At 38.5% G+C, this 13,103-nt stretch overlaps 1 protein-coding gene across 21 annotated transcripts in view; it reads right to left on the reverse strand.

The window, feature by feature from the left end:
- The window catches only part of TRPM3 (transient receptor potential cation channel subfamily M member 3), a 903,328-nt gene that overhangs the window by 143,469 nt on the left and 746,756 nt on the right, over positions 1-13,103 (reverse strand). For all 21 annotated transcript variants that reach the window (XM_055350775.2, XM_055350774.2, XM_055350777.2 and 18 more), the window contains one exon: positions 9,851-9,923. In XM_055350775.2, the coding sequence (XP_055206750.1) occupies positions 9,851-9,923 (73 nt within the window). The remainder of the gene's footprint in view (positions 1-9,850; positions 9,924-13,103) is intronic.

Genomic DNA, 13,103 nt, shown 5'->3' on the forward strand with positions numbered 1-13,103 from the left:
TTTTTATCTGCTGAATGAAGAATGTATTCCTGGAACATAGATTTATAGGTGCTTGCATTTGAGGCAAATTTGACATACTTTGCCCCTCAGTAGTTTTATTTATTTATTCATTTTTGAGACAGAGTCTCACTCTGTTGCCCAGGCTGGAGTGCAGTGGCATGATCTCAGCTCATTGCATCCTCCGTTACCCGCTTCAAGCGTTTCTCCTGCCTCAGCCTCCCCAGTAGCTGGGATTACAGGCATGTGCCACCATGTCCAGCTAATTTTTTTTTTTTTTAAGTAGAGACAGGGTTTCACCATGTTGGCCAGGCTGGTCTTGAACTCCTGACCTCAAATGATCTGCCTGCCTCGGCCTCCCAAAAGTACTCCTTTTAATATAATTGTAGAGATGTGCATTTCTTTTAGTTGCTTTTAGTCTTATAAGCACCCTTTCTTTCCCCCTCTCTTGGTTTTAGAACCTCTGTTTTCTTTGGGAACCAAAATCCCTGACATGAATACAGCTAACCCCATCTCTCATTCCACAGTCATAGGGATTCTCCCAATTCCCCTGCCACAGTGATGAATTCAGGGATGGGCATGGATCCAAGATGAGCAAATTCAAGTACTCCTGGGACCTTTCTGTTGCAGTTATCAGGAAAGATGTTTCCTTCTGATTGGGGTTTTCTCAGTTAGCTGGGTATGAGTCTGGTACTGCTCATGATCGCTCTGTCTAACCTATGTACAGATTAGTGTCCAAGAGATACAGGACAGACTCTGATGACATCATTTGAGCCCTGGATGCCACTTTGCCTGAATTCAGTTTATCTTTAGACTTTGGTCATGTGAACTTACAAATCTGTTTTATTTGTTTTTGCTGGAGCTTCTTCAAATTGTGTTTCTGTTACTTGTAACTAAAACAATTCCCAGTTTCAGCAATATTCCACTGATGCTCTAACAATTTAAAAATAAAACAAGTATGAGATCACCCTTATTCTTGCCATTATATTAGATAAAACTGTGGGCATCCTAGTTTCTTCACTAAAATATTGTTTTTTTTCCGTTTCTTCCTTAAGTTCTGGGGCATTCAGGGTGGTATTCGTGTCTGAAGAATTACTAGTTGTGCTTTTGTAGGGGGAGTGATGCCAGGAGGACTTCCGTTCCACCATCTTGCTGATGTTACTCTCCCTCACTAAAATATTGTGTGTGCAACTAAGGTCATCTGGGCAGCTGGTAAGTGCGCCGAGAATTTTAGGAAGTAGACATCCAGATCTGTTAATTAGTCGAGATCCCCCAGAGGCACAGGTGCAAACACCTGTGCACCTGTGGCTTTGTAAAGCCAGGGAATCTTGTATCTTCCAAAGCCTAATGTATGCAATGTAAAGAAAAGTGGGTAGAAGTGAAGAGACATGGGTTTAAGCTTTGGCTCTGCCACTAACTTGACAAACTATCTTGAGTATCTTTCAGACTCTTTGGTTTCAATTTCCTAGTCTGTAAAATGCATGGAGTAGCAAGGGGGAAAGTGGATATTTGGCTTCCAGGTGGTTTTAGGATGAGGTAGTAATAAGAGGCACATGGAAGACACTGGCTTTGGGGGTTCCATGCCTGGACTCCAACTTCTGATGACCAATTTGCTTCATGACATCAAAGTTAATGATTTGAATAAAGGGGTAAAATGGACCACCAAGAAACAAGTGCATTTGGGGAAGCTTGATCTGCAAGTCAGAGGACACAAGGAAGCTAAAAGTGGCCTAAAGCAGAGAAAGGCGTAATAAATACTTTTGGAAAGACTCAACACTATAAACCTTACCTGGTGTGTTTAGTCCCTAACTAAAACACTTTGCTGTCCACCTACAGTTTATCAACCCACACAGTAATGTCCTAGGCACTTTTATGTCTAAAATAGATGGAAAATGTCTCACATTTTGACTTTGTAGATTGCTTTTGCACAAAATTTCATCTACCTTCATTTGTTCACTATTTAAGAGCCATAGGATGGGCACAGTGGCTCACGCCTGTAATCCCAGCACTTTGGGAGGCTGAGGCACATAGATCACAATGTCAGGAGTTCAAGACCAGCCTGGCCAACATAGTGAAACCCCATCTCTACTGAAAATACAAAAAAAATAAAAAATAAATAAATAAATTAGCTGGGCATGGTGGTGGGTGCCTGTAATTCCAGCTACTCGGGAGGCTGAGGCAAGAGAATCACTTGAACCTGGGAGATGGAGGTTGCAGTGAGTCAAGATCGTGCCATTGCACTCCAATCTGGGAGAACAGAGTAAAACTCCATCTCAAAAAAAAAAAAAAAAGAGTTATAGTAACTTTGTATCTCATAAAAATGTCAACAAGTATATCTCTTTTATTGGCCTTATGAAGGATATATAAACAGTATAAGGTTAAGGAAATAATAACATTAAAAAGAAAGCAATCATCCATGTGGTATATTAAACTGTCTGCCCACAGGAAAGAGGGGCAGCAAGTCTTGTACACATAATTAGAAATATTTTTTATTATCAAAGTTAGGCCATAATACATTCAATAAAATGCATTCATGAATCATGAGGGGTTAAGCAAGGTAACTTCTCAGTAAACACTCTGGGATAAGTTAGTTGTTTATGAGAGCTACCTGATGCACGGAATTATTGGACATAAACTACTTCAAAACATATGCCAAAGTTTTACTAAGTTAACTAGGATTTAACTAGATTTTACTAAGTTACTAGTTAACTAGGATTTACTAAGTTACTAGTTAACTAGGATTTACTAAGTTAACTAGGATTTAAGTTATTTTTTAAAATGAGATGAGTTAGGCAGCAAGGCCAATTGCTTATTGATGTTAGTGAAGGTTGGTGATAGTAACTCTGCATTTTCTAGTTAATAGAGTTGGGAGACATGCATTCAGAAGTCATTTCAAAACATTATATATATAATTTTTTTTGAGAGAGAGATAGGGTCTTGCTCTGTTGCCCAGGCTGGAGTGCAATGGTGCAATCATGGCTTACTGCAGCCTTGACCTCCTGGGCTCAAGCAATCCTCTCACCTCAAACTCCCAAGTAGCTGGGACTACATGCATATGCCACTATTCAGGCTATTTTTTTTTTTTTTTTTTTTTTGTAGAGACAAGGTCTCACAATGTTGCCCAGGCTGATCTTGAACTCCCAGGCTCAAGCAGTCCTCCTGTCTTGGCCTCTCAAAGTGCTGGGATTACAGGCATGAGCCATTGCACCCAGCATATATATGAAATTTTTAAAAAATTTATCTACCTTTAAGTTTAGGTTTTCTTTTTTCCCCTAAAGATACAATTGTACAATTGTAATGGAAGATGGGTCAGAACATAGAGATTCTCATTATTTTGTGTTATGTAATCTAATCAACAGTATGCTTTCCTAAAACTTTTCTAAAGTCATACAAAACATACTGGCTATTCTTTTTGCATTTCAATTTCAATTTAATTTCATTTTTATTTTTATTATTATTATTTTTTGAGACAGAGTTTAGCTGTTGTCACCCGATCTGGAGTGCAATGGCATGATCTCAGCTCACTGCAACCTCCACCTCCCAGGTTCAAGTGATTCTCCTGCCTCAGCCTCCCAAGTAGCTAGGACTATAGTCACGCACCGCCATGCTCCACTTATTTTTGTATTTTTAGTAGAGGTGAGGTTTGGCCATGTTGGCCAGGCTGGTCTTGAACTCCTGACCTCAGGTGATCCACTCGGCCTCCCAAAGTGCTGGGATTACAGGTGTGAGACACTGTGCCAGGCCCATGTTATTTTTAAATTATTTTATAGTTCGAACAAATTTACAAATGGATATATTAGAAGTTATTCTCCATGTATCTATAAGTAATTAAGTAGTTGATTAATTATTGACAGCATTAATTTTGTCTGAAGATCAGAAACACATAAAATAAAATGATAGGAACTATATAATTATCTCTGAAATAATTGTATGAGTTCATATGAAAATTTGATTTCATACAGTTTTTTTAGTTCCACACTCATATATCTCTTGCTTAAATACCCCAGTGATATTTCTGGTCATTTCTAAGATCAACAGTGATCAGCTATTATTCATAGCTATGTGATTTCTATAGATACTTTGTATAGATATTACCTTTGCCTGTCATAGTCCTTTGAATATATATATGTGTTTGACCTTTAAAATTAATTCCAAAGATCGCTATCTCCTTTTTTGTCTTTTTGACATGAAAGAATTGTGGAGGTTTTTGATTACAATATGTCTCCTGCTCAGATTAATAATATGTGATAAGATATCATTCTTATTTATCTCTTAACATTTTTAAAAAAGCCTAAAGCCCATACTTTATTCACATTTTCTTAGTTTTTAACTTAATACCCTTTATTTTCTGCTCCAGGAACCCATTCAAGAAACCACATTGTTCCTGCTGTGACAATTTCTCAGGCTTCCCTTGTTTTTGATGACCTTGACATTTATGAGGAGAAACATATTGTTTTGGCACTCTCTTTTAGCTCTTTTGAAATGCTTTCCAGAAAAGAAAGCAAGCAATAAAGGTTACTTTGTCCCTGTGCCTCAGATGGACTTATTTACCAGTGAAGATTAAACCCAAAGAACACAAATTTCTCATTTATGGAGGACAGTGATCATCACATATTACTCTTCAGTGCACATGTACGAATGAAACTATGCAGTCATGTGATCTGACTTTATATTGACTCCAAGGCCTATGAGAATAGATGAATGGTGGGGGTAATTTTATTCACAGAAAGGGTCCAGAGACCACTTATAATAACTTCATTTGCTGTGAATAGGTATTTTCTGCGTTTTTGGAGCCTGGAGCAAGAGGTTTATGCTGATGTATGAGGGATGCTGACAACATGGGGCTGCTGAGAGAGCAGATTGATAAACACCAAAGAGTTTATTAAGTTAACTTTGGGCTCCTCTCCTGGAAGTTTTCTCTGGTTGTTGTGATTAAGGCAGGGCCAGCTGAGAGGAGGAGGTGGACAGAGGGCTTAGCGGACCTCCCTAAATTCTTGAGTTATTCTTTTCAAAGAATCTCACTCTTGAGGTATCTGAGGTCCAGAAATATAAATGATGTTGGGGTTCAGAAAAATGATTGATAGGCCAAACCTGCCTTAAGGCTAAACTGAAGGTCCCAGAAGCAGACTCAGAAGCGAAGTTTCTCTTTGATCTTAACCTGCCCTCCTGTCTCTCACCTTTCATTCTCCCCCAAGGCAAGCCATGGAAACTGGAAACCGTCTTCCCCAAGGCAGGTCAAAGAGACCAGAACCCCATTTTCCCAAAGCCAGTCATAAAGCCTAAAGCTATTACACTAATCCCACCCCCCACCCACTTCTCCTGTCCTTCTGTGTCACAGCTGGCCATAACAAAATTAATACTCTTATTCCAGAAGAGATCTATCTCACACCTGGAAGCAAGTAAGGTAGGAGGCGGGACTTGACTCCAGAGGCAGGGCTCGGACACTGGACCAAAGTGAGAACTAGCTAAAACAGGGCCAGGGTGGAAGCAGCTTTCCATAAGACACGCCCTCCAGTGTGCCATGTCGGCTTACCATTGCCATGGCAACACCCAGGAGTTACCACCCCTTTCCAAGGCAATGACCCAATGATGCAAAAGTTACCACTCTTTTCCTAGCAACTTCTGCATAAACCACCCCTTAATCTACATATAATTAAGAGTTGGTATAAATATGACTGCAAAACTGTCCTGAGCTGTTAATCTAAGCACACTGCCTATTGGGTAGCCCCACTCTGCAGGAGCAGTAACAGAGCTGTAACGGTGCCAGAGCTGTAACACTCCTTCAGTAAAGCTGGCTCATCCTTGAATTCTTTCCTGGGCAAAGCCAAGAACCCTCATGGCCTAAGTCCCACCTTGGGGCTTGCTTGTCCTGCATCAGCAGGAATGCTGCAGAGAGGCCAAGAAGCATCTGATAAGACAGGCCTTGCTGGGTTTCCCCTCTCAGTGTGTTAGCATTCTATCAGACTCTTTCTGTGTAATCATATTTCTACAGAGCTGTTCATACCTCACTGAGCCTAAGCATAAAAATGAAAAGTTTTCTGTGTATCTTCAGATCTTCATTCTGAAGGCTGGAATGTCACATAAAAATAAGATCAAACATATTTGTTATGCTTTTCTCTTGTTAATATGCCTTTGTTACAGAAGTGTCAGCTATGACCCTTAAGATGGAAAAGGGATCGCCCCCTTTCCACCCCTAAAATAAGGTAGCTTGTTTTAGCAAATAAAGATACAGGACTCCTAGTGAAGTTTGAATTTCAGGCAAATAATAAACAATTTTTTTTTTTTTTAGTATAAGTGTGTCTCAAGTAAGACACACTTATAAGTATGATAAGTCCCCACTTGGGGACATACTTATGTTCAAAAATTATTTGTTGTTTACCTGAAAATTCAAAGTTAACTGAATATCCTGGTGTGTGTGGCAGGGGCAGGGGAAGGCTAATGCAGGAGGACAGTGCCCAGTCTCTGGCCTGAGACCACCGACCTTGTGGAGTGGTCCCGTCATGTGAAGGACAAATGTGACATTGCCCATTCTCAAAAGCTACTCGAGGTCATCAGCTGAAGAAACTGTGAGCCTCTTACATCTCTGACTGAAACAACATTCTTTCTTCTTCTTTTTCTTTCTTTTCTTTTTTTGGAGACAGTCTTGCGCTGTTGCCTAGGCTGGGGTGCAGTGGTGCAATCGTGACTCACTGCAGCCATGACCTCCTGGGCTCAAGTGCTACTCCCGCCTCAACCTCCCAAAGTGTTGCTGTTACAGGCATGAGCTTGGCCTGTAACAACATTCTTTTTGTCTCTCTCTTTCTTCATTTTTGGATAGACACTGGATAAGTCTGTATAATATAAATAGTATCCTCTAATACAGAATATGCAGATCCCAAGGAAAAATCAAACCCAACAGGATCAGAAACAAGGAGCAGCAAAGAAATCTTTTCCCCATGGTCACCTGGTTTCCTGTCCTTTCTTGTGGCCTCTGGATCTAGGGACCAATGGGTTGTTTCCTGGCTTTCTCCTCTTCCTAACTTCTGGTTCTCTCAGAAATTTCTCAGATTCCGCAGAATAAAAACTGGATTGCACAAAGTTTCTACATGCATTAGATAATTGCAAACTAAATGTAACAATTTGGTGTTAAACCATGTTACATGCCCACGCATAATTCAAAAAAAGTAGGAAGAATAATTAAATAAACTTAAGAGTTTGAAACCAATATAAGTAGGCTCTTGGCCTCCGAAGAAGCCAGCAAAAGTACTGTGCTTGATAGCCTTTACAAATCAAATGGGTCAGCATCTGAGAGCATTTCAAAGCCTTCGCAAAATAGAGTTGACACATCATAATCTTTTAATGGCATAAATTCCCATTAGCATCAACTGCTGCATAGATAATGTTCATGATGGTGATTAGAGATGTTAATTTCTTAGAGCAATCATAATTTTCTTTAATCTTCTGTGGCAGTGTTTTTTTAAACTGCAGGTTATGACTCATTAGTAGTTTGTGAAATCAATTTAGTGGGATATAATCAGCATTTAAAAGAAAAGAATAGATTGAATAGAAAATACCCAATTTAATTGCATATTGCAATTGCATATTGTCAATGTAAATATTATTTCATCTACTTTAATTTCAACTTTCCAAATACATATGTGTAACTATTTGGTTATAATATAAAATGTATTTCATATGGTATGTCATACTCAAAAATGTTGGAAAACAACTATTCTATAATGCAATGAATAAACTCTAAGACTGAGCTGAAAGTGAATCACAACTTAAATTCTCACAAATTCATGAGAGAGGAGGAAAGTATTTTCAGTAGAAGATATTATAATGGCCGATATGTTTTTATCAATAATTGGATCACTTCCCCATTTGCTGTGAGTTTTGTTCAGGGTTGTAAATGTGGTGCTTCATTTCTTATCAGTGGGAAAGGGATGCTTTTTGTATCTCCATACATAAGTGAGGGCTATGGGGTCAGACTGTCTCTACCATTTACTGGTCAACTTATCTTGAGCATGTTACTGAATTGCTCTATGCCCCAATTTCCTTATTTATAAAATAGAGCCTGTAAAATCTGGTAATTGAACTACTGTAAAGAATAAACAAATGTATACATGGAATGCATCCAACACAGTGTTTGGCACATAGTAAGTTCTCAATAAATGTCAGTTACTGACATTATTACTTTAAAATATCTTTATTTGAGAATGGCAAATATAGGGTAACTTGCCTCAAATTTTTATTTTTGTCTCTGATAAGGGGAGAGTGGGGCCTGCAGTATGCTTTGTGGTTCAGTTCATGCCTGGTCCCTGGTCCCGTGATTCTTCTGCAAAGCCTTTGTCTTTCTTAGTTCATTGGGATAAAATGCTTTAGAGCAGCGGTTCTCAAGCTGGACACATGATATGATTCATGGGATTGCAAAACTTCTAAGTCGCAATCAGGATTTTGAATGAATGTGCATATATACACTTGGAGAGTGGGTGAAGAGAACTGACAAATTAGTATTGTCAGAGGGGTCACATGGTATAGTGAAGAGTTAGACATACTTGGACCTAAGGCCAAGCTTGCTAATTAGCATTTTAACCTTTAGCGAATTACTTAACTTCCTGTAGCTCAACTTACTCCATCTGTAAAATGGGAATTAAAAATAGCTCCTATATCATTTGGTTGTTGAAATAAATAACGTTTACAGTATTTGTAAAGAGTTGAGCATGGTAGCACATGATGGGTCCTCAAGAGAATATTAATAGTAGAAGAAGAGTAGATACACTGGAAAATGAATGAAATAGTTGGTATTCTGAGTTTTAATTTTGGAATGCTGAATCTATCACTGAATCATTGAGTAGTCCACTTGGCCCTTCATTTATTAAACAAAACTTGATTGAATGTTGCCATGTGTTAAGGATTGTGTGAGGTCTTAAGAAGGTAGTAATGAATGAGACACATTCTCTGCCCTATCTAGGAAGATGACAAACAGGCAGTGACCAACCATGACGCTACAGCAGGCAAACAAACTATGGGGCTAAGAGAGAATGTAGGAGACATTTCTAACTCAGAACCACATTCAACAAGTCTGTGGTTTTGTTTTGTCTTATAGTTCTAGTTTGAATTTCAGCACTGAACAGTTTAACACTGCAAATTATTAGTCAAGTGTAATGTACTTAGTAAAGCACAGGAAGGATTGGATTTAATCCACAGAACCTAAAGGAAACTGCTCTTCATATGGCTCCAAGGATGAGGACAGATAGATGGGGACTTTGTAGTTATTGGGACTAGAGAATAGGACAAATACCCACTTTCAAAACAAGTTACAACTCAGAGTATTACCATTTTTGCCTTGACTTCCAGGAAGCTTAAATTTAATGCTCTATTATAACAAGTACAGTACCATAATTTTTTTCCTTCTCCTTCGTCTCAATGGTTTTTGATTTTCCATTTTAATATGCTATTGTGTGTGTTAAGGTATTATTGTGTGTATATATATCACACACACATATACTCACACATATGCCATATCAAATGGTTTTTGAAAGTAGATAGGGTAAAAATTACTATTAAATAACCTCAGATAACATTGCATCTTACATATTATGTGAGCCTTTTTCTTTATATACATTTATAATTCAATGGACATAACTAAACTGTAGTATATTTAAATCTTATAAAGTTGAGTCACACTATAATATCTATTCTAGGAGAATTTAATAGCAGTAACTGTCTTACAGGAGAGACCCCTATGTTATCAATAATTTATTGTGTCATAGTATCATTTGGGATTATATCTATTATTAGGAGACATAAGTTCACTGTATTAATTCGTTTAAATTATTTTCACACTCTCTGGACACAGAAACTCTTTTACCTTTGAGTAAAGCTGTCAGGATAGCCAAATCAATGTCCTGGTGTCCTTCTGATCCCATCCGAAATACCGTAATCTGCAATTTGAGACAAGGTGATCATTAGCAAAGCATTTTTCCCCCAAGAGAAATTAAATCAATGATACCACATCTGAGCAGAGACTATATCTACAAAGTAGATTCTTAACCACAGGGTAAGCACACATAACAAGAATCCGATGAGAGAGCTCTGCAATTTATTAAGAGGGAGATGCCTCAGTAGTTTCCAAACACAGACCACTTATAGTTGCACTGTTTTGGTCATAACCATATACACCCCACTATGGTCTAATGGTCGTGTTCCCCCAAAGTACATATGTTGAAACCTACTCACCAATGTGATAGCTTTAGGAGGTGGGTCTTTAGGAGGTCATTAGGTGATGATTAATGGTCATTATAAAATTAGTGCCATTATGAAAGGCCTCTCCCTTCCACCTTCCACCACATGAGGACACAGTTAGAACTGCTGTTTATGAATCACTTGAAAATGTGCTGCCTTGATTTTGGACTTCTCAGCCTCCAGAACTGCATGAAATAAATTTCTGTTGTTTGTAAGCTACCCATTTTATAGTATTTTGTTATAGCAGCCTGAATAGACTAAGACAGCCTGCTCCCCCAGTAAAAAAATAAAACTATGATTTTGGGGCCCTTGCTATGAGTCAGGCATAGCAATCCATATTTAAAAATATGTTACCTTCCATTCTTTCTGGTTTTATGTAAATACATAAAATAAATATATGAATTACATGAGGATGGATATATATGACTATGTAATCAAAACATCACTAATGCAAACATTTATATTAGATATAGATGGAGAAATTAATACAACTAAGCTATCCAGTTCCATAACTCCTAAATTGTACAGGACAGCTGGTCACAGACCCATTTAATAGAGCAGAGGATAACTTCAAGCAGAGTAAGTGGGTAAAGTCCATTACAGTGTTGGTGGAGTACATCTGACGTTGTATTTCGCCCTAGAACAATGAGATTGTCACAGAGTCCATAGATCACTGATGTGGACAGAGAGTGGCTGACATAATGGAGTATCATTTTGTACATAAACAACATAGTTATGTGGCCTCAGGCATAACTCTCAACTTCTGGGGCAGTGATAACTAATGGCAGAGAAAGAGGGAAAGAAAAAGTTCCAAACAATGCTTAACAATAATGAAGAGTTTGTTTTCCAAGTCAGAGGAGGCTATAGAAAAAAAGCCAAAATATTGCTTGAATATCCACATTTGAGTTATTACAGTACTCAACTGTTTCATGCCTCGAGCTTATCTCTAGAATGGGATAATAATGGCGCTTATTTATTTCCAACTACATAGGAAGTAAACAATCAGATTTGCTAATCTATAAGTCTAGGTTTTATCACTATGGTAGTGAGAATAGACACACAGAACCACAGACTGTTAATTAGTTGCCTTAGAAAACTTCCAGTCCACCACCTAAAGACAAGGTAATTTGTTTAAGGTCACACAATGAGCTAGAAGAACAGCTGTGATTGGAATTGAATAACTCTCACCTTTATAACTTGGGAAAAAATAAGGAGAGGGAAGAATAAGATAATATGAACACTTGACTCTTGTACCTGTTTACGTCCTAAGGTCAGAGCCTGGGATGAGGGTAAGGCAGAAATTGCAAATTGAAATGCCTTCACAGATATTTGAACTGAAAACAATTTTTTTTGAGACAAGGTCTTTTTCTGTCACTCAGGCCGGAGTACAGTGGTACGATCATAGCTCACTGCAGCCTCAATCTCCTGGGTTCAAACAATCCTTCCACTTCAGCCTCCTGAGTAGCTGAGACTATAGGCATGTGCCACCATGCCCAGCTTCCTTCCTTCCTTTCCTTCCTTTTCTCTCTTTCTCTCTCTCTCCTTTTTTTTTTTTTTTTTTTTTTTTTTGGTAGAGATGGGGTTTCATTATGTTGCCCAGGCTGGTCCTGAACTCCTGGTCTTGGCCTCCCAAAGTGCTGGGATTACAGATGTGAGCCACCATGTATGGCCCTGATCTAAAAAACTTAAAATATGAAGAGCCAAACAAACTCCATCTATCTGCTGTATTTGGATCATAGGTTATAGTTGTGATCTCTGGTAAGGGCCGTCAGGTAGAGGTGCGTCCCAATTCAATTAAATTTTCCAGAAATCTGCTTCTGCATAACTACAGGTTTGGCCAAGATGCCATCTGGACATTATCCCAAACAGCTATTAATGCCCCCAAAGTTTCCACTTGGAAGTTGAGAGGGAACTATTCTATTCTCTGAACTCAGGAAGGGATTCCTGAATTAAGGGGAAAATTTGGGGTCCACTGGAGAAAGAATCAGGGGACAGAGGTGAAATTTTGGCTGGCCCTTTAAGTCAACTCTTTACGCCAGGGCTGGCTATGGTCTGAAAGATATTATCATGTATCATGTACTTAGCTGGCAGCAAGCTGAGGACACTCAGGATAACATCAGAGTTCATTGTTTAGAATTAAGAAATTAGGCATCAAAGGGAATTCCTTAACCATCTGACTTGTTCTGCTGATGACTAAAATTTTGCTTCATAAAGATCACATTTCAGATGGAAATTCTTCCGAGTCAACAAATAGATAACATTAAATTTACCCTGAAATACAAGATTATCAGGTTTTCCTAGCAATACATTTAGGTTTGAGGTTGAGGAAAGGAAGATGGATAAATGCAGTGTTTCTATAGGGTTTCTGAGGAAAGGGCCTTGGAATATTTTGGTACAACAGGGCTTCACAGTTTTTCTGGAAAACCGATGTGGGGGCAATGACTGCTCACCTGTTCATGCCCCATCCTTGTGCTGGTTTCAGAACCCAAGGACCTGGGAGTGACCCAGGGTGTGGGAGGAAGGATGCCTTAAAAAGAGGAAAAGGGAGGACCAAGGGGAGGCTGGAGGCTCCAAAGAGAAAGTTACATTATAATCTTGCCTGGACTGACCTGAGATATTATGTATTCATCACCACTCCATTTTTATTTTATTTGAAATTTGAATGTTTAAAAATATTAATTATACATTTTTCATATCTGCTTCAGAAAAAAAAAAGTCAAAGAAAAACTAAGGCCTTCCTTTCCTATCACCCATCAATGTTGGCAGAGATGGAAAAAACAGGTATTCTTAAATATTCTTGGAGGGAATGTGAATTACAATAGTAGTTTTGGGAGATGGTATGTTGACATAAAATTCCTTGATTTTGATGCATTATTCTT

This window comes from Gorilla gorilla, chromosome 13, assembly GCF_029281585.2.
Source record: "Gorilla gorilla gorilla isolate KB3781 chromosome 13, NHGRI_mGorGor1-v2.1_pri, whole genome shotgun sequence".
NCBI lineage: Eukaryota > Metazoa > Chordata > Mammalia > Primates > Hominidae > Gorilla > Gorilla gorilla.